At 43.0% G+C, this 24,869-nt stretch overlaps 2 protein-coding genes across 9 annotated transcripts in view; one reads left to right on the top strand and one right to left on the bottom strand.

Annotated features, from left to right (window-relative positions):
- atp8a1 (ATPase phospholipid transporting 8A1) overlaps positions 1-18,687 on the top strand; it is a 108,773-nt gene extending 90,086 nt beyond the window's left edge. For 5 of the 7 annotated variants that reach the window (XM_080308541.1, XM_026146608.2, XM_026146644.2 and 2 more), the window contains 6 exons: positions 223-279; positions 583-690; positions 9,928-10,016; positions 10,384-10,476; positions 12,431-12,522; positions 16,222-18,687. In XM_080308541.1, coding sequence (XP_080164667.1) covers positions 223-279; positions 583-690; positions 9,928-10,016; positions 10,384-10,476; positions 12,431-12,522; positions 16,222-16,319 — 537 coding nt within the window. In that variant the 3' untranslated portion in view covers positions 16,320-18,687. Of the gene's footprint in view, positions 1-222; positions 280-582; positions 691-9,927; positions 10,017-10,383; positions 10,477-12,430; positions 12,523-13,344; positions 13,647-16,221 lie in introns of all 7 variants that reach the window. The other 2 variants (XR_013912318.1, XM_080308553.1) reach the window with 2 other exon arrangements.
- Positions 18,688-20,664: 1,977 nt separating this feature from the next.
- Positions 20,665-24,492, bottom strand: shisa3 (shisa family member 3). 2 transcript variants are annotated; one of them, XR_003270077.2, is made up of 3 exons: positions 23,152-24,492; positions 21,020-21,806; positions 20,665-20,938 (listed from the first exon to the last, which is right to left on the bottom strand). XR_003270077.2 is itself a non-coding variant. In XM_026146734.2 (2 exons), exons 1-2 carry the CDS (start codon positions 23,420-23,422, stop codon positions 21,220-21,222), a joined length of 858 nt encoding a protein of 285 aa, XP_026002519.2. In that variant the 5' UTR covers positions 23,423-24,492; the 3' UTR covers positions 20,665-21,219. The 2 variants fall into 2 exon arrangements, 1 of the variants encoding a protein (XP_026002519.2); XM_026146734.2 differs by having other exon boundaries at positions 20,665-21,806.
- Positions 24,493-24,869: the final 377 nt, after the last annotated feature.

Raw genomic sequence — 24,869 nt, 5'->3', positions numbered from 1 at the left:
TTCTGCTGTGTTACAGAGTTCGGGTGTGTGAGCCAAGTGTTCTTAAATGCCAGCGAATAAACATCAGCTATATTTCCTTGTCTTCTTCTCTTCAATTGTCTGATGATCTTTTCCAGTTTCGTTTTTTCCAGTAAAATGCTTTCTTATTGCGACTTCAGGTATGTGGGATGAACTTCACATGATCCTCTTTGCTGAACGAACATGTGGTTTGTGTCTCCGCAGTTTGTCGTCATCACAGTTTGTCTTAAAGCCGGCCTGGAAACCTCGTCTTGGACCATGGTAAGTTGAGTCCTCCTTCTCTTTTGCTATGCTTCTGTTATCTCTTTTCACTTTTACGTGGCCGCTGATACCTGTGACTAATTTTACATCCTCTTCTTATCGCGAAATCCCTTTATGGTATGTTCTCGCTAGGCTTGTAAATGTAAACCAAGTGAAATGTACGGTACCTCTTTTAAGTTACCGGAGAGCATTCAGTGTTTTAAGCCCAAGGAAGCGTGATTAAAATGGCTCGAGTAAATTGTAGCAGTGCTCAAATCGCAAAACCTTTTGTGATACTTACTGTCCTCTGGTTGCTCCTAACAGTTCAGTCACATCGCCATCTGGGGAAGCATCGGCCTGTGGGTGGTGTTTTTCGCTATCTATTCCTCCTTGTGGCCCCTCATCCCTCTGGCACCTGACATGTCAGGCGAGGTAAACACACATGCCGGCGTGCCGGCGTGCACACGTACACATGCTTCCCCCAGTCCCAAAAGAAACTGCTGATATAATCAGCTATTATAGACACATCTGTAGCTCCTTATGATTCATTTTCTGTAGAAAGGAGCTGGTGGGAAAACCTTAAAAAAGATCTTTGTAAGTAGAGCCAGAGGAGTGTAAACTGTCAGACCTCTGGCTTGTGTTGCCTAATGACTTAATTGGGCCAATTTGCCCTGTGTTTGTGTTAAAATTTCTCCCTCAGCTCTGAGTATCCACAGGTGAAACTGAAACAGTGAGGCCGTCTAGAAGCTAAGCAAAGAGAGACACGGGTGACTGATAGCCTAAAAATGTACCCGACAATCATTCAGCCCCTTGAACATCAATCACATCCGTCCTATTATCCTTCCACTCATTTTCTTTCGTGTTGGATGCTCGTATTGAACATCACTATGAGACAAAGGCTTAAGGCTGCTTTAGCCATCAGGTTTCATTCAGTGTTTCTCTGCTCTTGGATATCAAAGATGTCAAAGAGCTCTGGCTGTGGTTTCAGCAGATACACCTGCGGTTAAAACCTTCTGTTTATGTGGGACAACAACTTGGAAGAAAGTTGTCTTAAAGACAGAGGAGGTAAAATTGCTTTTTGTCAGACGGAGAAAGAAATGAGGGACTACACCAAGGCCCAGAAAAGTTTTAATTATTCAAATATTTTCTTTACTTTTTTCCTTTCAGGACCCGGTATTTACGTGTGAATGTAACTACTGTAACTGTCACCACAGGTGGTTAATGGGAACCTATTAAACAGGTGAAATTTCCCAGTACATTGTGGGCAGGAGACTGAGGCATCTTTTCATTGCGTAACAATAACACTGCAGGAAACCATTCAAAGAAAAGAGGAAAATAACATCTTACAACAAATGTTGTCTTTGCAGAGGTGCTGTGTAGAGATCCCTCTACAATTCACCTAATGTGAAACTGTTCCTTAAAAACAAAAGTGGGTTTTAGTCTTGTTGACAAGTAAGAAAAACTTGGGGTTTTATTACTTAAACAAAGCTTTATTCGTCCTGTGTGCCCAATTTGAGATGAATACTTTATGCATCTGAGGCCTCAGCTAACATGTAAAATGTAACACATTCATCACTGTTTGATTATTTGTGGGCATTTCAGACCGCTTGAGATTGTTCAGGGAAATGTAGAAATAAAAGGAAGAAAATGGCTTGTGAAACTCAGTCCGGGTATATTTTATGTGGACACGCTGAGTTAGTGGATCCTCTGAACATATTGTCTCATAATAAACAGCTACAGTGTACTGCCTTATGTGAAGCTGAATAGAAGTGAAAAATATCTGCGCACAGTTATATTTTGGTAAATGACCATGAACTTCAGAAACGGCAGGCTGCGTCTGCCTGAGGAGAAAAGCCTTATTTTTTGTTCCTCAGATTGAGGATTGGGTCTTTTTTCATGTATTATTGCTCAGTAAATTATTATTTTTGGAAAGAGTTTGACATTTAATTAAATGGTGAAAATGAGTAACGTCTGTTAGATATAATAATACAGCCAGCAGACAGTTGGCTTAGTCTAGCAGTAAGACTGGTTGCAGGCTGCAGCTTTGTTTGCCAGTAACAGGATCCACCTACTAGCACCTACAAAGCTCACTGATTAACACGATATGTCCTGTTTGTTTAATCGGTATAAAATCCAAACACGTCTCTTTTTTTTACAGAGTGTGCGTGCTTAATGTTATTTTGGCTCACAGAGCAATAATCCTGCACATATGAAAGCAGTAAAATATTATTTTTACACTTTGGTTTTTGTACAGATCAAACAAATGAGATAGAGCATGTTAAGTGGTGATTTTTGGATAGCCCCTGCTTCCAGTCTCTATATTTGGCCAGATTAACCTCCGGCTTGTGTACATTCATATATACCACAGAGATATAAGAATGGTATCAATCTTCTCTTCAAACATTCTGCCAGAAAGCAGAGGATTTTTCCCAAAATGTCACGCAATCCCTGTAGGAGCTACAATTCTGAGTCAGATGTCCTTCATCTCTGATCAGTTCTGTTGGGGAGATGATTGCAGGTTTTGCTTTTGGAAAGGAAGATCTCTGTGGCAGATTTTCTTTGCTAACCTTTGGACTGAAGAAAGAATTTCTATGTTGCGTCTAGTTGCATGTAGTATTCTCATCTGACAGAGGTTTTACTACTGCAACAGTATGTTTGGCGTACAATAACTCCACATGTTTTGGGTACTTGTTTGTGCGTAACACAGTAAATAACATAAGTAGGTGCACATGTACAGAAATGCTGAGTGCTATACCCTCACTGGGCTCAGTGTACTACTCACTCAGTAGTACACACACACACACACACACACACACACACACACACACACAGGGAGTAGGTATATTAGCTTAATTCTATCCCCTGTCTGTGAAGCCTGCTGCTTTCATCCGTACCCTGCAGCACTTGACTGAAGACAGTAATGGTGTCCTCTGGGTAGTGGGTAACTCTATGCCCAGCCCTAACTCAGGGATGCCAGTATATCATCAAACAGGGACACATCTCTGAAACTCGAGAAGGAGTCAGAGACACAGGCGCCACTTCCAAGACCTTGTAGCCTCTGAAGAGTAGGATTATTCACAACCCTGATGAAGCCCCGCATATTTCACCATAGCCTCCCTAATGTGTACTTGAAGGTAAAAAGAAGAAGAAGAAAAAGCGCTCTCTGTCCTTTATATCTACTTTCTTTTATGCTCTCGGCTTTTTCCTGCCTTCTCCTTTTGTTCACCCCACCCCATCTCTGCCAGCTGAAAAACTGCCCGAGGGCCTACAGCATAACAGACACCAGAACTCCCTTCCACTCCTGCCTCGGCTCTCACACACAACCCAGCTCACCACCTTTAACATGTTAAGCAGCACTCGGCTTCACAAGAACCCATTCATCAATGTCAGGCAAAATATTCCTTGGACGTACGACCGGGCAGGTGCCGGATCAATCGTCCAAACACCCCGAAACAGCTCGTATGGTTTTCACAGGTACTCCCTGAGAATGGCTTTGTCCCAAATGATCACCTCACTGAAGTCTGAAACAAATATCAAAAGAAAATGTCAGATTATTCTGTTCAGGCAGCGTAATCTGCCACACTAAGCGGCTTAGCCTCACCTCAGGAGATGTCTCATGCACACTCTGTCGCACTGACCTGTTGCCTGCTGACATGCCTGTGCTATCAATGCAGCTGTCTCCCTGCACACTTTGTCCCCCGCTCTCTGCTCACACCTCTGCTGTTTTCCAATTTCTGCTGCAAGCTGCAGCGGAGCATCTATCACTCAGTCAGACTCGAGTGCTTGTCATCAGCATATGGATTGTACACTGCAACGGCTTCTTCACAGTTTCTGCTCAGAGACTCTTATTTTTCAAAAAGGAATAGCTTTGCAAAGATGTTTGTTGATGTGTAGCAGGCCAGGAATACACAGGGCTTTCTGTGACAGCCTGTGTGACATGGACAAGAATGAAAACAATTTCTAGAGAAACAGATCAGCTTAGTGACTATTATGAATGATTTTTATTCAGGACTGCTTTTATTTAGTTTAACGTTAGTTGAACTCTTCTACCAAACCACTACATCGCTCCTGTCTTCAGTCGTCTGTTAGCCACTTTATTCCCCCTCAGAGTACGCCTCCTGAAATATCTGCTCTATTTTGAAGCAGTGAAGCAGCTTGTAAACAGAAAATATTAATGCAGTAATGGAGGAAAATGGAAGAGCTGCAAGAGTTCAAGCTATCAGTAAGTGTGAATCAGTGTCATTTATCTAAACTACGCTCCATAAAATGCGCATCAGCGTGCTGCGTGCATCCCAGCCAGAAGGTCGTGGGTTTGAATTGGGAACTTTCTTCGGACTTGTCTGTGTGGGATCTCTCTGGGTACCAAACACATCCACTTTAGGTCAAATTGGTGACTCTAAATTGGCCATAGGTGTGAATGCTTGCCTGTGGTTGCCTGTTACTCTGTGGTAGCTCTGCAATAGGTTTGCAGTCTCTGTGGTAGACTCGACAGCTGTGAATCGGATAAGTGGGAGAAAATGGACGGATGGATGGTTGGATGTCATATTAAAAACACAGACATGGATTTTCTAAAAAATTCAGTTATTTATTTTTAGTAGCTTTAAAAAGTGCTTACTGCTTTCATAAACGACAGTACCAGTAACTTATTTTACTCTGTCATTGTATTTTGTGCATTTGAACTTGCAGGGAATCACTCATATCTGCTTATTTCAGCATAGGGTGGAGGAAAAAACCCTACCTCAGCGAAAGCTGAAACCTGTCTGAAACCGCTAATCCATCATCTGTCATATTTAGCTTTCAGTTACAGTTGTTTATTATTGTTTGTAGCATACCTGAAAAGGAATCTAAGATTTGAGTGTTCACTGCCAAATTTCCTCCAAGCGCCAAAAGTCCTGCCCGTGATGAATGCTCTTGTCTGTGAAATAAAAGTCCTAATGAGCTTTTCTTTACAAAACAAACACACAACAGAGCAAAGAAACACGGCAGGTTATCAGATCTGACTGCAAAGTCTGTTCACGGATTAGAATTATTGTCACAATCCCCCCAAAACCTGCCCTATAATTGGTATATCTTCCTGACTATTTAACTTTTTTGAAATATTAGAAATATTATTCCACATCGTTGAGGCTGCCTTTGTCCCTTAATTCTTATAATCCTCCTCCAAGACTGAAGAGTGTTCTTCTCTAAGATTGACAAGCACCACAACACACATTTAGTGTAATTACCTAATTAAATGTACAGTAAGAGTAAAGAGTTATTATTAATGCCACATGTGGAGTTGGCTGTGAGACTGCTGACTTGTGTTTATAAAAGTCATAAGTTATATGTTTCTCTGCTTTTCCTGCTGTTTTTATTAAGCAACACAAAAATAACATGGAGTCGATGAAAAATACAACAGAGGAAGTTGTTTGTTTTCCATATTCTGCATTTTTTGGGTGGGTGTGTGTCTCTGCTGATGACATATGTAGAAGTAGTGGACTTGTCTTGTCTTACTAAGGCTCCCTGTTCGCCGTTTTACTGCCTTTGTTGGACGATTTTTGCGTTTCATACCCTTCTGTTATCGGATTGCTAGCTATGCTTCCATAACAAGTCTGAACTTTGTATTTGCACAAGAAAGGCCGCTGAGGGTTGAAACCACACTTGGCCAAATATATACTTTCATCTTCAATTTCCCTTCTCTCCTTGAAGCCGACATGCACATTGGTGTCCGGTCAAGCCAGTTGAGGGAAAAAACATAGATGCAGACTGAAGTCGAAGACAGGATGTAGCATATTAGTCTAACCGTCTCCTCTCAGCCTACCTGAAAGCAAAAAGAAAACGTCAAACACAGAAGCTCTGTGTACTCAAACTGCCACTGTCTGAATATTAGCATCTCTTGGATGCAGCTGCTAAGTGTTATGAAGTTGCCTTTTCACAGTCTTGTTTGCAGAATCCAGAGCATATCTTGGGCCTGTGGAGTGAATAGTGGAGCAGTGGACAAACTCAGCTCACATTTACCATTACAATGGCAGGTATTAGCATAATTCAAGCTGCTGAGACTATGGGCTTTCTTAGGCATGAGCACCTGGCTGCTCATGCCTAGGATCAAGGATCAAGTCTTGATGGAAAAACAATCCTAAAATACTTTTGAGTTTTCCCTTGAAGCTTTTTTCTGAAGTTAAAGGATTTACGTCTTTCAATAAAGTTACATTTTTGATGTTCTGTATGTTTAAACTTTTATTTAAACCAGGTAGATTTGCAGATCACAAATTACTTTTTTTCCTGGAACCTCTTCATTCAGATTCCACCTTGATAAACAGACACAGCTCTGATTTTGTTCACTGGCCCCTGATCAGCTTTGTGGGGGCAGATTTTTAACTGCTTTTTACTATTCATCACACTGGTTTTGCATGACGCACAGTCCAAAATAATCCCTTAATATATATATAGAAAATATAGATAGAAAAGATAGAGACGAAATACTGTTAACCTGACTGTCTGCAGGTTTTACACACAGTTACTGTCCCTCTGTTTACAAAGGCAGAGGCGTCATGGTGTGATTATTTTACATGTAGTTGTTTTTTCCTGTGTAATAATATTCAACACTGTTATCAATACATTTTTCAAAAATGCCTCTCTGTGCAAAATGGGTTCAAAAACATAAACAGCTGTTGGATCCTGTTTGTCCGTGATTTGAACAGGAGGAACAAATCGTGGCAGGATCAGCCTGATGTTATTTGTATCCCGCTGCAACTTTACTGTATAAAGAGCAAACATCTCCAACATGTCAGGAGCAGTTAGTCATTACAACAAGTGTTTGTGAACTAAAGATCAAGAATGTGGGATCCTGTTTGTCTGTGATTTGAACAGCCCAGCGCTGCTCCTGATGCAGGGGAAACCAATCCTGCAGGGAGACCTACCTCAGCAACTGTGCAGGTGAAGCCAAAGGGCAGATTTGCTTCACTGTATTTTCTAGTCTTTGGCTTAGAATGAAGTTGGGTTGGAAACATATTCAGTGATGCTTCATCTCCTGCTTTGCGTTTGTGTGGGCGCCCCGTGCTAGCAGTGTCCAAGCGGTTTCTTTTTTCCCCTCTTCATACCGCGCCCCCCCTGCAATGGCTCTACGCCCCCCCTAGGGGGTGGGCACCACACTTTGACAGTGTGAGAAGGATGAGTTAGGATGACCATCTCATCGCAACAACCAACCAATTTCTAACCCATTATTAGGAAATGTAGCATGAATTTATCAACCCAACACTGGCGCCATTGCTGAAACCAAAACAGATTTCATGGACTAGAGGTAAAACATGCAAAATATATTGTTGTTGTGCTGTTTCAGCAGACACCCTGTTGTATGATTGCCCTCTGTCTATTACCATGACTGGACCACAAGGACATAACCTAAAAAGAAAGAGCAGAGGAAATGCAAACGTGCCATGTAGCATATGATTCACTGCATATTTATCATATAAGGCTGAATACCTCAAACCAAGTTTGACACAGTGTGGCTCAAAGTAAATAACAGCAGTGTTTGCACTGCTCAGCATTTTGTGTGTGTCAACATATGTGTGTGTGTGATTGCTTCTGTGTGTCTAGTCTGTCTGTGTGTGGGTGTGTGGCCACGAGGGGGTCAATGCCTGTCAAAACACACCCTTCCATGCCAGCAGACACTACTGTCTGTCCAGCCAGACAAGTTTATTGGTTTGTCCTAAAAATACAGCCCTGCTCCCCGGACCTCTCTCACCCTGTCCAGCTCCCAGGGGGCCCCTGGAATGAGACATTGCTAGCATCTACCAACTCTGATGGCCCCGCTTGTAGTATTGGAGCCTTTCCAGATGCCTGAAGGCAAACATTTGTTGTTTGCAACTGGTCAGATCTGTTTGGATTTTTAAAATTTGGTGCAAAAATAACAAACTGAGAATGATTAATGCTGTTTGTTTACGTCTGGCATTGCTATGTTGCTTTCTCAGCATGCAGTAGAAATTATTATATCAAATGTCATCATCAGAATAATTGAATTTTAGGGTAAACTTGAGATTGGAAGCATCAGGCCTTTGTGTGTTTACATTGCTCAGATTTAAATACGGAGAAGTATAAATATTGTTCGGTTTGAGAACGACTAAAAGGTTTATTTTTCTAAACTCTTTGATACGTCTCAGGACAGCTTAAACACCCCCATCAAAAGGCACGATACAGCGGATGAAAACAAAAATAATTAAACTGACTTAACACAAAAAAACAGTAAATGTTTCCACCGGGGTGCGTAATTTCAAAATTGATGTGAAAATATCTCGTGCTTCACAGCAATTTTCCCTCATCTTGTGCATTTTCAGCCTCCAGGTGACACAGAAAAGCTCTATTCATCCGTGTCCCATCTCAAACTGTAGGGGAAAAAACATTTTTGATTTCCTGTCATTTGGGGTTTCCTCTCCCCCGGTGTTTTGTCAGACATCAAAGTCAATTTGCAGGTAATGGCGAACAGATTAGCTCATTTGAGCAAACCTGAGCGCTTTGATAGTTCTGACACTGATCGGTGTGTATGTGTGTGTATGTGTGTGCGTGCCTGTGCATCCTTAGGGCCATGTCTGTGTCATGTTACAGGAAGGACACTGTCGAGGGGGCCTTAGCAGTTTAAACAAGCGGCGCATTACAATGCAAGGACCGCCAGTTTTGCAGTTTGACATGACAGATAGTCTCACTGCAGTGGGCCAAAGCAAACATCATCCTCACACTCATAGCTTAAAGGTTGTTGCCCCCACCAGAACGACCCACTGCCTTCCCGGCACCCTGGACACAGAAAGTAACCCCATTACTCAAACATGAACATTTCTAACTTACTGTGTTTAAATATCATTTGAAGGATTTATGTGAAAACGGAGGGAATGATTTCTGTCTGAACTTTTATTCAACTCAAAATTTATGATATGTTGGAGACAATGAACCTTTTTTTTTTTTTTTGCATGTAATGGGGATTTCACATAATTGTCTGACATTAAGGCCAAACAGTTAATCAAGACAACTATTTGCAAATTATTCTACAATAACAACGACTGTTCGTGCAGCTGTACAAGAAAACATAAGAAATGAGCCAAACATTATAAACTAGCTTTCGGTAACCCATTTAAAGCCGCTGAACAAGACATCTTTAACTGCTTTTGGTTTTCTGGAGTGATAAACTGCCAACATTAAACCTGAACTCACATAATTACATACATTACACTTCATCAACACTCACTTAGATTGAGTGGCTGCTGCAGTCGACGCACCGCAGAAGGCGTTTCTGTGTCTGCGCTGACGCACCGACGGGAGCTCTCAGCACGGCTCACATCTGAGCTGTTTTCCTTTGAAAGAGATACCGCTGTCTAAATAGATCACAGGTACTTCCTCCGCCCTGTGGAGGGGGATGCAAACAAAAACATGGTATCATTTAGTCATGGAGGATTAACCCACACTGAGTCGGTTATTTAGACCCATCTTCTCTCTGTTTCCACAATAAAACCGCTGCTGTTGTTATGTATGTGTTTGGATATGTGGCGCTGTAGAGGATGGTAGTGGTTGTGGAGCTCTTGTGTTTCTATCTGATCTGATTTCTTGTGTGTGTGTGTGTGTGTGTGTGTGTGTGTGTGTGTGTGTGTGTGTGTGTGTGTGTGTGTGTGTGTGTGTGTGTGTGTGTGTGTGTGTGTGTGGCAGGCGGACATGATGTTCAATTCAGGGGTCTTCTGGATGGGCCTGTTCTTCATCCCAGTCACCTCGCTGATTTTCGACGTGGCCTACAAAGTGTGAGTCTTCTCCCCGCTCTCCTCGCTCATCATCGCTCTAATGCACATCCAGTTCAGGAAATTCCTGCAGAATCTCTCATATCTCCTGAAGCAATTCCCGCCCAAGTTTTTGTCCAGACTTCCAAACGTTTCTAGCGTTTCCATTCTGCAAGTCGAAATATTGCATTTCTGGTCTGGTTGACATCAGCCTGTTGCAGATTCGAGGTGTCAGGAGCAATTTGTAATGTCAGGGTTTTTATATTTTCTGATTCACTCCGACCAGCTTGAATTGGTCGAACTGGTTTTAAATATCAGCCTGTGGAGGTTCAGTCGTGTTCAGACATCTGCTGTATGATTCTGGTTTTACAAACCTTTGTTTCATTTACAGTGTGAAGAAGGCGTTCTTTAAGACCCTGGTGGATGAGGTGCAGGAGCTGGAGGCGCTATCTAAAGACCCTGGAGCAGTAGTGCATGGAAAGAGGTACTGTTACACCACATTACCGCTCCTCCACTCTTGCCTTTACAGCAGGATTTTGTCTGAAAGTAGATCAAATTTATGTTTAATAAAAAGTAGATGAAAATTTATGTCCCTACAAAAACATTAAGCAGTGAGAAAAGGTGATAAAATCTGTGTAATATTATAATAGTTTAAAAAAAATCTTTTTCTCTAGAAAAGTGTTTGTTTGTGTTTGTATGTGAAGCGAATAAATTGTGCATTATCATTCTCTTTACTGTGCATGTACCACACATGTATGCGAGGAAGATTTACAGTCTTTGCTCGAGATAAATAAAGTGCTCAGCAGCACTTGTTTTTGATTTGTTTTTATATCTTCTTTGTACCTTGTAGTCTTGGAGTCATTAGACATCCGAGAACATTTATCAAATTATCTAAATAATGACACTCGTAATTGTCAGGTTGTAATTCTCACTGGCAATGTCAGATTTTGGCAAGTGATAACACAGAAGTGCCTAAAACCAAGTCAAATGAATGCCCGGCACTAGCCAAAGTCAGTTGCTTCTCCGATCAATACCATATGACGTGAAAACAACAATTCCTTCAAGTGCCAAAAACCAAAATTTCTGTCCTAAAATGACTTTATTTGTTTTGTTGAGTGAGTACAGAGCGTTCAAGAAGGTAAAATACTTTGCACTTTGGATCATCAACAACTGCATCTTTGCATTGTTGCTTTTGTGCAACACAATACCTTGTGTTATTTATGCCGTGAAAGAAAATTGGCAGCAAATTTTGCATTCCGGCGATTAAACATTGCAAGCAGGAATATGTATGAAACGTTCTGTCATCAAATTTGCAACTTTGTTTTGATATAAGCGATTAGTCTTTCTTTATTAGTGGATAAAACAACCAGATAACAGCCTTTGTTTTAGCTCATCTATCATATATAAATGACAGATTGGTAGTCTTTGTAACATCGATGCAACTCCTATGAAATCAAATCCTGGGTTAAAGCACTCTTTATTGATTTGTAGTGTTACTCACATGGCTCAGATTAACAGAACGGCAAAATGACGAATTTATGTTGTCTCGGGCTGTCATATCTCCCAACGCTATCGAGACTACATAGTTAATGCCTCGGCTATTATTGCTCTTTTCACAAAATGTGAACCATTCCCCAGAATTTTGAAGATTATCCGGGAGGAAGAGTCATCTCTGTCCTCCCAAATCCCTCAAAATGCTGTTAATACCCCGGTTCTGCTGCCAGCAGTATTCCTGTGTGAAGGAAAGAAATCTTCAAATTGCTGCTAAATTGCGGGAGTTTGACTGTAATGTCAGTAATCGTGTCATTGTCTCGTTTTTGGTTTTGTTTTTTTTTCTCCCCCTCCCAAATACTGAATGTCTCATTTTCGAACAACGGTCCTGCTATATTAAAGCCATACATTATATTTTGTATCAGCTGAAGCAGGTCCGCTCTGCTCTCTCTGGGGCCTGAGTCCGGCAGCAGCCAGCAACACAGAGCAGATCAGTGTGGGATCTGTGGCTGACTGAAAGCGATCCTCCTGCCTGGACGCTATCCCAGACCCAGCAGGCTGCAGACACACACACACGTCCGGATGCGTACAGAAGCAAACGTATAGTGAAAACCGCTCAAATATATAAATGAACTTTTGCACGTAATGCTTGTAGGCAGCCACGTGCGTGCACACGCAGACATCTGTTGTTGCAAACATTTGTTAGCTGTACAGGAATGCCTTTTGGCCAAGCTGCTGCTTCAGATATTCCTCTCACAAAATCGCTTTGTTCTTCTGCGTCTGCACAGCAATGTTTCCCTACATGGTGTTTGTACCAGCAGGTATAGCAGTTGGCAGGTCCCTGCACTCTGGAGGGGCTTGGACAGCCTTGATGTATGGGTCATTAAATCTGCCTGTGGTGCTCAGCAGGCTGCTAACACACTGAATATTGCTCTGTGTGTGTGTAGTTTGACAGAGAGAGCCCAGCTCCTGAAGAACGTCTTCAAGAAGAGCACAGTGAGTCTGTACCGGTCTGACTCCATGCAGCAGAACCTGCTCCGTAAGTTACCCTCAAACCTTTTCTTTCTTTGCTTCGTTCTTTCTCATCCTTACTCGAGCTAGCTTAGATTTATTTCCTCCCAAATATGTTCTCTGTCAGGTAGGACAGATCACAGTTCGTAATTCCTCCTCTGACACATGCTACATCTCCAGAGTGTCTTCTCTTTCATCCATTGGGACACAGCAACACTCTGCTCTTTCCACTTCTTTTCACATGTAGTGTAACCAGGTGCAGATCAGTAATCGTGCCTGCAAATGGCCCCAACGTTCCCAATGTCTTGAATTAAACTTGTTTTCCAGTTGAGTTGAACTGCGCATAATATTAAATGTCACTTCTTTTTTCAATCATCTGAAAAGCTATTAGTGAAGTTGCCATTTAAAATTGGCTGTTAGTCTGCTATTAATTTACAGATTCATGGCTTCAGTTCAGTGTATTTGTTTCTCTTATGCTGGACATGAACAGTAAGTCAACATTAACATATCTATAGAAGTAAACTCAGCTGACGTTGACCTTGAAGCCCGTGTGCTTCAAGACTGAATCCACATGCCTGAATTATCCAAATATCAGGTGGTAATGACGGTGAAAATTCATCACACCGTCTTACCGACCCACAAAAAGCCTGTTTACGTGGTGCTTAAGATTTATTAACAATTTTGAAATTTTAAGGTATTGGAAAAGCCGGATAAGAGGCAGAAAACGGATGATAATAAAAAAGTACCAGAAACTGGTGTGGCAGATTTGCAGTGACTCTCTAAGTGTGGGTTTGTGTTTTGTTCTTTTCTGTCTTTTGTCTGATCAGTTTGTTTTTTGTTTGTCTCATAGGTGGGGATGAGACCGTTGTTGTGTGATACCTTTTTAAATTCATTAATCAAACCTCGCCCTGTTTACACCTCCTGCCCCTCCGTAGCTTCCCGATAGACACCGCTCTTCTTCCTTTTCGTTGTGTACTTCCTGTCCCGCCCCTCGTGTGCCTTCGTGTGTCCTCAGTAGCTCAGTAGAATGAGATAACGATGAAATGATGAAATGTTATTCCTCCCCCACCCCACTATGCACTCGTCACAGCGGGTTCCTTTGAACTTTCCCGCTGGCCTCCAGGTACTGAGCGGGTCATTTGACACCTGAAGGTGAGTCAGGGGTCAGAGGTCAGAGGAGATCCTGTAGGAGAGTTTAGCACAGTGCTGCTTTTACGCAGAGGATAAAACTTTTGGGGGAGATGTAAACTCTCATCCTGTGTTTCCTTTTTGTCACGTGATTAATTTTAAGTCTGATGTTGTGGGAAATGTGCTTATTTGAAGCTTGTGGCAGCTCTCATATCTGTCTCTTCACTTGGTGCCTGTTGCTGACAACCATGAAGGCATTGTGCTTTTTAATTCATCTGTAAACTATTTCCAGCTGCTGCACAGTGGACGTAACCACCGTGACGCCACCCACTAGTCCCCTACTGAGGCCTTCATTTTGGCATTTTGGTCATTATGTTGGTTTTTGAAAAGGCAAATTGTCAGAAGTGCGTTAAACACGGTCAAGTTTGAGTTTAGGGACAATTAGTGGTGAGGAGACCGAGCAGAGTGCTTCACCCTCACCTCACTGGATGGGTGAGTTCTCTAAAGATTCACCTCCAGCACCGGTGTAATGTCAAAGTGGAAAATATATAGTGCATCCTGAAAGTATTCACAGCGCTTCCACATTTTGACATGGTACAACCTTAGATGGATTCATTCTTTTTTTGCAGAACTTTGTAAGCTCTATTAACTTCTTTGAGATCCAGAGATGCTCAGACATTCACAGAGGGGTCCCAAAGCCACATTGTAGTCTTGGCTTTGTGCTCAGGGTCTTTGTCTGGTTGAAAGATGAACCTTCATCCCAGTCCCAGGTCCACAGTGCTCTGGAGCAGGTTATCATCAAGGACGTCTCTGCACATTGCTGTATTGATCTTCCCCTCAATCCTGACTGGTCCTCACAGCATGATGCTGCCACCACCATGCTTCCCTGTAAGGACGGTATTGGCTAGGTGATGAGCGGTGCCAGGTTTCCTCCGGACATGGCGCTTGGCATTCAGGCCATAGAGTTCAATCATTGTTTCATCAGACCAGAGAATTTGCTTCTAATGGTCTGAGAGTCCATCATTTGGCAAAGTCCTTGTTGGTGGAGTTCTGTTTTTTTCTTGTGGAAGGTTCTTTTCTCTCCACACAGCAATGCTGGAGCTCTTTCGGAGCAACCACATTGGTCTGGCTAAAGCCCTTCTGCTCGTTCACATTGGCCGAGGGGCCAGCTCTAGGAAGTGTCCCAGCCTCAATGCAATCCTGTCTTAGGATGTACAAACAATTCCTTGGACTTTATAGCTTGCTTTGTGCTCTGATATGGACTATCCACTATGATTGTATATATTATAGACAGACGTGTGCATTTCCAAATCATGTTCAATCAACTGAATTTACCACAGGTGGTCTTCAGTCAAGTTGTAGAAACATCTGAGAGATGATCAGTGCAAACAAGATACACCTGATGTAATCTGTGAGTGCCATGGCAAAGGCTGTGCATGCTTATATACATGTTACGTTTTTGCCTTTTAGCTTAAAAACATTTCAAGAATTTCGGGCAAACTTTATTTCACTGCATTGTTTTGGATTGCGTGTAGAATTTTGAGGTGAAAATGATCCTTTTTTGGAATGATGTGACAAAATGTGGAGCTCTGTGAATACTTTCCTGTTAACAGGCTATAAATTTGGGCCGTTTAAAGAGGAATGATTCGCTTTTGAGTTTAGAACAGCAGCTGACTTCATTTTCAGCCCTGGAGGTTTCCAGAGGTTCCTGGTCACAACGTAGGAAACAACTTAGAAACTGTTTATCGTGCCTTGCAGAAATCTAAACAGATATTTACCACAGTGACTCTAATGTGAGAGAAGCTCAAATTGGAGCTGGCTACAGCCAGAAGCTTCTTAACTCAGCATAAAGACTGCAAACAGGATCCAAAGCTTGCCTGGCAGACAGGTCAGATGTCATGTCGTTGGGCCTTGGTCACACAGAGACCAGTGTTCCAACCTGTGGCAAACACAGGTTGGAACAGATTGCAGGGGTCACCTTTATCTGCATTTTTTCAAGTTTCATTACCAGCTGGAAGTTGATTGAGTAGTTGGCACGTGATTGCAGAGAAAGCAGGGTCTTCCATACAAGCTGACAGGACCTGGGACAAACTGTTAGCAATCAAAGCAAACACAAGGAAGTTTTCCATTTTGGGCTGTATATCTCTTTGCAAACAGTTTCCCTTAGCAACTGCCAATACCTTCTAGCAACCACTTGCCAACCAGTCAGGGAAAAACCATTTTGCCTTGAAGTCTGTGGTTGTCAGGTTACACCAAGTAGTTTCTAGGTGTGTGTGCTTGTATGTTCCACGGGGCAGGAGAGATGATTTTCTTTTTGTTTGGTTATCAGATTGATAAAAGCCAGCGTCTTCATCAGGATCTAACATCACTTTAAGTCTATATTGGTTGTAGCCGAGCTAACAATGCAGACGTGAGGCCTGTACTGATTTTCAGCAAGAAAGCAACCATAAGCATATTTCCCAAATTTTAAGACTTTAGATTTTGTTTGTTGATTCATGTGTCTCATATGTGTGTTTTTTTTTATGTATATATATGTTTTAATTCAATGAATTACTGATCTGTACAGCCTTTGTTTGAATTTTATTCATTATGTTCACAGATGGCTACGCCTTCTCTCAAGATGAGAACGGAGTGGTGTCTCAGTCCGAGGTCATCAGAGCGTACGACACCACCAAGCAGAGGACCAACACGTGGTGAGGCGTCGGCCTTCTTGTTCACGGCCGGCCTGCTCGGAGCCACGGCGGCCGTTTCCAGTGGCGATATTTGAAGCTTAACGGGGAGAAGCGGTGGTGTGTGCGTGTGCCTCCGGCGCTGAGGGGAAGGGGGGTTTGGAAAGAGACAGAAGAAAGGGACATTGTGTCGTCTTTGGAAAAAAGGGATTTAAAAGAAAAAAACAAGGAACAAAACAAGTCACGTTCACTGTCAGCTGTAGTTGTGTGTCGCGCAGACATGATACGAGCACTGTGCTTTCTTAGCAGTCTGTGGTCTGAAGTTCTTCACTGTTCGTTTGTCTCCTTTCTGTTGATTTGAGCCAAAAGCCTAAAAATCCTTTTAGTAAATCGAAATCAAACACCGGACAGCGATTGGTTTCAGACGCTTTTGCACTCGTGAAAGATTGCCAAGGAGCAGTCGTATATACAATCGTCCAAGTACTAGTGAATCTGAGAAAAAAGCTTAAAGCAAATGTAATTAAACTCCTGTGTGTGTCCAGCGCGACACAGACCACATCAGAGCAGATGTTTGGACATGTTCGTTTTGTTTTTGCACTCGAGGAAGCATCTGTTGTGTGAAGCCTTACATTTTATTATGCCTTTTCTTTCCGTCGGTTTCTTTTCAAATGCATTTTATACACATGTAGATACTGTGCCTCGTTCTTGCCTCTTCATTTATTTATGTTTTTTCTGAAGAAGTTGCCTCCTGCAACCTACCGTAGTCCTGTGTCCACCGTTTTCGCAGCAGACGTATTGCTCTCGACTTAAAATTGCATTCCACGCATCCGCTCCCGTTTCAACAATCACAACGGTGCCTACGTCAAACTGTTCCCTCTTAGAAGAAACAGATCGCTTAGACCAGTGCGCCGCACACACACCTACTGTCTCCCCACCACAGAATTGCACTCCTACAATGTGAAAACTACAGATTTGTTCCTGCAGAGGTGAAGAGGAGGCTCTCTGATGGGTTTTTCGTTGAAGCTTACAGTGGCAGCAGTGGTTCCCTTCAAATGGAGATTTTATCCCTCTAACATAAGTGCCATTAGCTTAAGGGAGAGAGAGAGAGAGAGATTAGCCAGGAAACTCCACGACAGTATCAAAACTGCTCTGTCTCTATAGTTATTTTGTGGATTTGTATTTTTATATTGGAGACGTATGAATTTTGCATCGACCGGCTTTGTAATGAATCGTCTGTAACGTTTCGTTTTTTCTTCCTCGGATGAACTGCGGGATAGATTAGACGTGACGAGGAAACCGAGCTTTCTTAAATGTCTTGTTATTATTAATATTAATATTGTTACAGCTTGATTTATTTATAATTGACTAATGTCTGTGTGATTGCTTTCTTCTCCCTATGGGAGATCAGATTTCTGATGGTGCGAGTGTGTGTATACGTGTGTGTCGGTTTTTTGCTTGCATGTGCATGTGCCGTACGAGTGTGTGTGGGTGCGTGTGTGTGTGTACCTCTACTGTGGATAATTTCTGTGTATGCACTGCATGTCTGTGTCCTCTATGAAAGACTGGGAGGTTTCTGGCACCTCAGTCCTCCTGGTGTGTTTCTTTTATTGTATATTTGTGTGCGCGCGCGTGTGTAGTGACGCTTGCTCAAGTTGTCCGTCTGCACGACTCCAGGTATAGCTATGGTGTACTAACGTGTGCCGATGCATGGCCTGTATGGGAACGCGAGGCTGCCGGCGTGCGGGTGTTCGCGGTGAAACGCTCGACCTCGACTGTGAGAGTTTCTGACGCACCGCTCGCTTCGACAGATGTTTGCACAATGCACTCGATGTACCTTTCCAGTTGTGGATATCTGGTATTTTCTGGTTTCGGTGTAGATTTCTCTTGAGTGTACACGTTTGTGACCTTTTTTCCACGCAGTGTACCTCCTGCTTTACAGGAAAGCTCATTTGTGTTTTGTGTTTCTGATTATTTTTCTCTGCTGGTCTTTGGCGTGAAAACTTAATCGGCTGTCATCTTGTCAGAAACTTTCCAAACAGCAGAATGTGGTTGTCGTCGTTGTGGAAGGTTTGGACTTTTGCTTTCTTCTCTTTCTTTTCTTCCCAGAAAACATAAAACACACGTCGTTGTCTGTGAAGGTCGTGGGCTGCATGAATGGAAAACAAAAACTGTTCTCCGAAGTGTTAACCGTACTACTTTACTTCTCCCTCAAGTGTTGATCACTTTACAAAAGCGGAAACAAAAAAGGCGCACCTTCTAACTTTTCTTTTCGATGATTCGTTTCCTTTCTGTCTTTTTGTTCGATGATTGTTCTGCATGTTGGGACTGCAAACTTATAAGTGTTGTCTTTACTGCCACGAAGGACTACTGAAATAAACTTTACAATCACTGACGAACAATGTGGAAGTCTGTTATTGCTTTTGTGTTATTTGCAAATTTGTAATCAGCGTGTGTGGCGACAAACTGGAGAGAAAATCCAAACAGGAAAAGGAGGGACGGCCATCGGCCTGCGAGCACGACAAACAAATTATATCAATAGACTTCTCATTTGTTATGATTGCGGGGTTTACTCGAACTTCTCGTGTGATCCCACACAGGCTAAGTCCTGTTTGGCTTTTCAAATTCTTATTGTTATAATCAAGGTCCAAAAACCTCCCTTCATTAGTTGATTGACAGAACATTTTTTTATACATAAACACTAACAATTCTCTGGTTACAGCTTCTAAATGTGGGTTTATTATTGTAAACTGTAACAGGATATCGTTGCATTTTTGCACGATGATCATTGGAAGCGTTGTAAGACGCCGGCCTAAGCCTTCATTTCTGTGACTGCTTTGCTATTTGCAGATATTTTACGGACTGAAAAACAAACAAATAAATAAAACATTAGTGTGGGGAGATTAGGTAATGAAATAAATACCGGGTACGTCTGAACTATAATTATTTTTTCAAGCTGGAGAGTGCAAGCTTTTGCTGTTGGTTGATGAGGTGACACCTGTGGTTACTGGTGGTGGGAGCAAGTGTGATTTTATTACATTCAGAAGAGGGTTTTTTGAGCAGCTGCTTTTTTCTACATTTTCTGTACAACTGCTATCGACACCAGGACTCTACTAGACTCTACTAGACTCTACTAGAGTGACTTTACATGTTTCATTGTTTAAAATGGTCTTTATGTATCTTATACTGGAGGGTAACCCCTCAGTTTACACGACTGAAAGCCAGTTTTCTCAAATAGGTTTGAGTAGCAGGTGGGTTGGGATGCTGCCGACTGGAGATGCCAATATTAACCCTTTAAAGCCTGAACCATGAAATAAATGCCAAGAAATTCTAATCTTTTGAAGATGGAGTGTTTATTAAACCCTCATTATTTTAAATTAATTAAAAATACTTTGAATATATTTCTGTTAATTGTGATTTATTGCTTAAAAACGTATTGTACAGTTGTTAAAGGATTAAGAAAATCCCCTCTCAAAACATCATACAGAGCCAGGGATTACTTGTATATGCTTGGACAAGTTTAATGGCGATATCTGTAATGTTAACTGTGTATTTGTGGTGCATCTGTTAAAAATATAATAAAGCAGAAGTCTACAAAGATCTACAGAAGTCTGGTGGTTTAAAAAAAAAAGTCAGAGGATTCAAAAGTTTAGGCCCTGAGAACAAATACAAAACTTGAATTGTTATAAAATCCACACGATTGTTTTAAATAAAAACATTCACTGTGTGGAGAATTGGGTTCCTACCTTCAAGGATAACTTGGAAAAGAAGTCGGAAACTTTTCTGAGCCTGGCAAAAACAGAGGATTCGATGTTTCCAAAAGGTTTAGGAAATATCATGAAGACATGTTCGCGACTTCTGTTTTCCTTTCATAAGCAGAAGGTGATACAGAGGTTTGAACTGACAGCTGCAAGTTCAAACAAGACAGGATGGAGGTAACACTCCGACAGACGTTATTCATGAGAGCCGTATTCTGTGATAAAAGACTTAACGGATACCTGAACGCAGCAGCAAACATCCTGAAGCCGAACAGCTTTCGGGTTTCGTGACAAACCGGTTGCCAAGTGTGTTTCACAGTCAGGTAGCCGGGTAACAGAGCAGTCTTTGTGGAGGTTTTTCCATACCTGCTGGTGCAACCCAAACCTCTATTTCTGGGGTGAGTTGTTTTTAACACTGTGACCACGCCATGCTCATTGAGCACTGACAATGACTGATCTCAGCGCTGCATTCCTGCTGTGAAGTCTGGCGCGAGAATGAGCGACAGGTAGGGAGATGATGTGCCGGCCTGACCTCTCCGGTTTCCTTTTTGTCTCAGTGATGATGATGATGATGATGAAACTGTTACTTAATAAGCTTTACATCAAACAGCACACAAGTTACTATGAGACAACATTTATTTGCTGAAGTTTAAGCAATCAATCAATCAGAAGAGCTGTAAAATCCTTTATATAACATAACATTTCCTCCAAAATAAAACGTCTCTCATTCCCAAGTCCTTCCGATTGTCAGAAAAAGGAATTCTCTGGTTTCCCAAGTCTGTTATACCTCTGTTAATGCTTAGCAGAATCTGGTGACGGCAACATCTGTTTTTCAGGAAGATCGCTGATACATTTCCATCTTGAAACGTCAACAAATGGAAACCATGGAGATCTGTTCACAAAGTAAAAGTGCATACATTTTACAAATGGTGTCAGATCTGCTGATGTGTCCTGTGCTGCAGACAGGGAGTACCTCAGGCCATGCTGGTCAACCACAGCAGCTCTGTCATGCTTTGTGCCTACCCTCCAGCAACTCGCTCTGCGGCCAATTGGCCGGGCCTCATGCATAGCTTCTCTGGCACCAGCCTCGTCTGGCGTGTTTCTGTCTGTGACAGGTCGCATCCTGCCCACTAAAAATTGTGTAATCCTCTATTTCCTGTGCTGAGAGCCCTGTCAGCTCTGTCCAAAGTCAGCGAAGCCCTTGGTTGCCGCGAAGGCGTCAGGCTGCAGAGGGAAGAAGTACTGCTGGGGAAGAAGGAAGCTGGTGTTCTGGGACGAGTGAGTGGCCGTCGGGGGCTGATGGAGCTGCAACTGGGTGTGGGATGAAGGCAGCGGGTGCTGGATCCCTCCTGTCATGGGTGCTGGTGGGGATGTGTAAGGGGGAGGTGGAAGAAGAGTCTGTGGGGTCTGGGTGGGAGTGGAGGCTGACGATGAGACGGTGGCTGATACCAGGCAGCCATGCTGCTGCTGCCCCTGACCTCCGAGAGAAAACCTCCGCATGGAGCTACCTCCTCCGGCTGAACTGGAGCTGGTGGTAGCCGTGCTGGATTGCCGCGATGGGGCTCGCAGGCTTGGGGGAGCCGTGGTAAGGATCATGGGGATCGTTTCCCCCTGGCAGCTGCGTAAAGAGAAGCGAATGGGCTGCTGGGTCGGCTGCTTGGGCCTGAGACACGTGCAGCAGTAGACAGCCACCAGTGAGCCAACTATGATAAAGGCGATGAAGATGCTCCCCACCATCAGGAAGGGCACGTAGATGGGCTCTGTGGGGAAGGAAACACGGGCAATTTTTAAAAAACAAATCTGTAATATTAAACCATTTATCATACATTTCATCAGTGACATCAGCTTATTTGGGTTTAACACAACTTACTATGTAATGTGCATACACCAGCCTCAAAATGTTTGCATAAGAGGAAATAAAGTCAGCAGCTCCATTACAAAGTCCTTATAAGTGTCACATAAAGTCTTACCTTGTGATAAACTAAGAAGCATGACTGTAGCTGTTAATAGTGGGAAAATTTGTGCTAAACATTTCTAATCATGACATTTCTTTTAGGTTCTCCACAACGTTACGAACAAACAAAAGTCACATTCCTGCTGAAAACACAAACATCTCAAGTTACGCTTCATGAAGCCTTTTCACCAAAGAAATCCACATTAGTGTTTATTTATTTTTAAATGGGAAAACTGGGAAATTGTGAGCATACGATCCACTCAATTAAAGGCTTATAAGCTTATCCGTTGGGGAAATTTAAAGAAAACTGATAAAACCTCCCCCAACAGCAGGTCAGTCTAACACTCAAACGCCTCATAAAGAAGCCACAGAAAGGACTCGCCGTCTCCTGATGTTGTGATTACTTTAGTTTAGAAATTAGTGAGCTGTCAAAGCTAATGTGCTTTATTTCTGGGCAGCATAATAGACCTGTCTGTGTGAGAAGGGTTACACTCTTCAAAACATTCCTGGACTGCAAACCTGCGCCGCTTGATCAAATTTCCAACTAATTTCTGCTTACAAATTTTTGACAGGAATTTGTTTAAAGAGGTTTTAGCGGAGTGACTGGCGGGGTGGGTCATCGAAAACGTGTCCAGGTTTCCACTTTGCACTGATAATAATTTGGAGTGTGATGGAAACTGAAGGGAGCTGGATAAGAGCAGGTGGAACCTTAATGCTTCAAACAGCAAAGGATGTAAACCTCATATAAGAAAGCTGCAGTGGAAAAAGGTCTTACAAAACGCATTTTATACTCATTTCATATTTGAAATTCATATCAGAGTGCATTAGTGTCCTTCAGCAAAGGCACTGAACCTCTGAGTGCTCTGTGCTGTCTTAATTGTTCAGCTGACCTCTGACCTCTCTAGGAGGATCCGCTATAACTTAAATAGGCAAGTCCTTCTCACAGCGTCTCCGTGTTTACCTTTTAAACACTACAGGGATAAATAAAGTAAACAGAGTTTAGTCATGTGTGTTTTTCTCCATTCAACGAATTAAACTCTAATAAATTTGGATTTTTCTGAGGTCTTGCTTAAATTACGCACATGACGAAGACCCGAGGAAATCGACACCACAATCTTGGACCTAAATTAGCTTAAAATCAGTGAACCTACGCGCTGCAAACTCGGTGTTATCCACCTCCCTGTCGTTGGTGCAGATGCCCTGGTCCAGCCGTGCGTCCGCTGCGGCGCAGCAGTAGCGCAGCGCGCAGGAGCCGCAGCAAACTGTGGCGTCCATGGTGTCAAAATCCTCCGGACACTGGAAACCCTCGTGATAATTTCCATTTGAGTCCAGCCACCCGTGGCAGTACTCTCCCTGAGCATCCGATATCCTGAGATTCCAGGTCAGATATCCCAGCAGCAGGCAGCTCAACAGGCGCACCATCCCGACGAGCCGCTGGGGTTCACGTTCCCTGCGTCCAGTGGGCTTCAGCTCAGAGCCTCAGTCCAAGTTTACACACTTTTCATTTGTGTTAATTCACCAAAAAAGAAGCTAAACGATTGGATCCTAAGACGTGAAGTTAGGTCACCGTCATCTTCCCAGCGCTGGAATCGCTCTCAGTCTGCAGCTGCTCAAAGAGGGGGGGAATCCTTAATTGAATGCTCTCCGGGTTTCTTTTAAAAATCTCATTACGGAACTTCACTCTCATTCAAACGGGCTTCAATCACCAGCTGATGCTGAACAACTTGCTTTGGAGTGTCGCTCCAAACTCTCCCGTAACGCGCCTGTGCGTTAAAGTGTGAGCAGAAGTTGTGCGCCCACCTCACTGCAGTTTTGCTGTTTTTGTGGTTGGGGCTGGGGATGTGTGTGTGTGTGGGGGGGGGGGGGGGGGGACTAAGCGCGCACGCAACCTCTATTAACCGGACGTTGGGGATCACGTGGTGCAGAGGGAGCCCGGCGTGACTCTAAACGCTTCATTCCAATAAAGCCGCTCAAACAAGGCGCACGAGCTGGGCCACGCTTGTGTTCCAACTCTGCGGCTGTGCTTTAAAACAGGTGAACGCGGAGATATGTGACTCCAGCTTTGCTCGTCAGCATTTTATGTTGCAGTGCTGCACACAGATGAGCGTTTTAATTCTTCTTATTCCAGCAGCTTCTAGCAGCTGCCGAGCCTTTCTCATTTTATCATTCACCTCACGTGTAATTATCACGGCCACGTTCGCCCTGCTGTTGTTTCATATTAGAGAGAAGTAAGAAGAAGTCTCCGCTAAAAGCAGAGAAAAACAGGTCCGTCTATTAAAAGCTCCGTTAAAAGGTATCGAGGCGGCGCCCCCGCGTGGCGCTGCGAACTTTTAGCCCCGTGGGCTGTTGGACAGCTGCTGGCCTGCCTTTGACGGACATCAGGTGAAGGGACTAAAATGATCACAGACACGTGATTTTGTTTCCCAGTGAGTAGGTGTGCGGCTGGCAGTGCCCTTCAGCTTACCTGTTTATTGTAATCAGCAGTCGGGTCAAATCAGGGACAGTGATTGGGCCAATAATGCTTTCTTTACATTCTCATTTATCAACTCATTCGTTTTTATTTGTTAGTAATTTTCCATTTCAATTAAAAAAACAATACTTTGATATTGTCTTTTGGCCTGTTTGATTTTTGCCCTCAGGTTCGGTTATGTGTGGAAACATTTTCCTTCCATCTATGCCCGCGCTTTGAGCTCAGTAGCAAAATGGCCTCTGCCTTTTCTTCCTTTCTCCATTCTGTTTCATTATTTATTTATTTCTCTCTCTTTTTTCAAATTTTCAGATTGTAGGCTAACTGCTACAGCGCCCCGTTGTTCTCGCTGAGGATGTTGGCTACAAAAGGAGGCAGCCAGTGGCGCACAAGTCCCGCCTG

Source organism: Astatotilapia calliptera, chromosome 2 (genome assembly GCF_964374335.1).
Source record: "Astatotilapia calliptera chromosome 2, fAstCal68.1, whole genome shotgun sequence".
Taxonomy (NCBI): domain Eukaryota; kingdom Metazoa; phylum Chordata; class Actinopteri; order Cichliformes; family Cichlidae; genus Astatotilapia; species Astatotilapia calliptera.
Note: the sequence above shows the minus strand (reverse complement) of the source record. Positions and strands in the feature narration are given on the sequence as shown.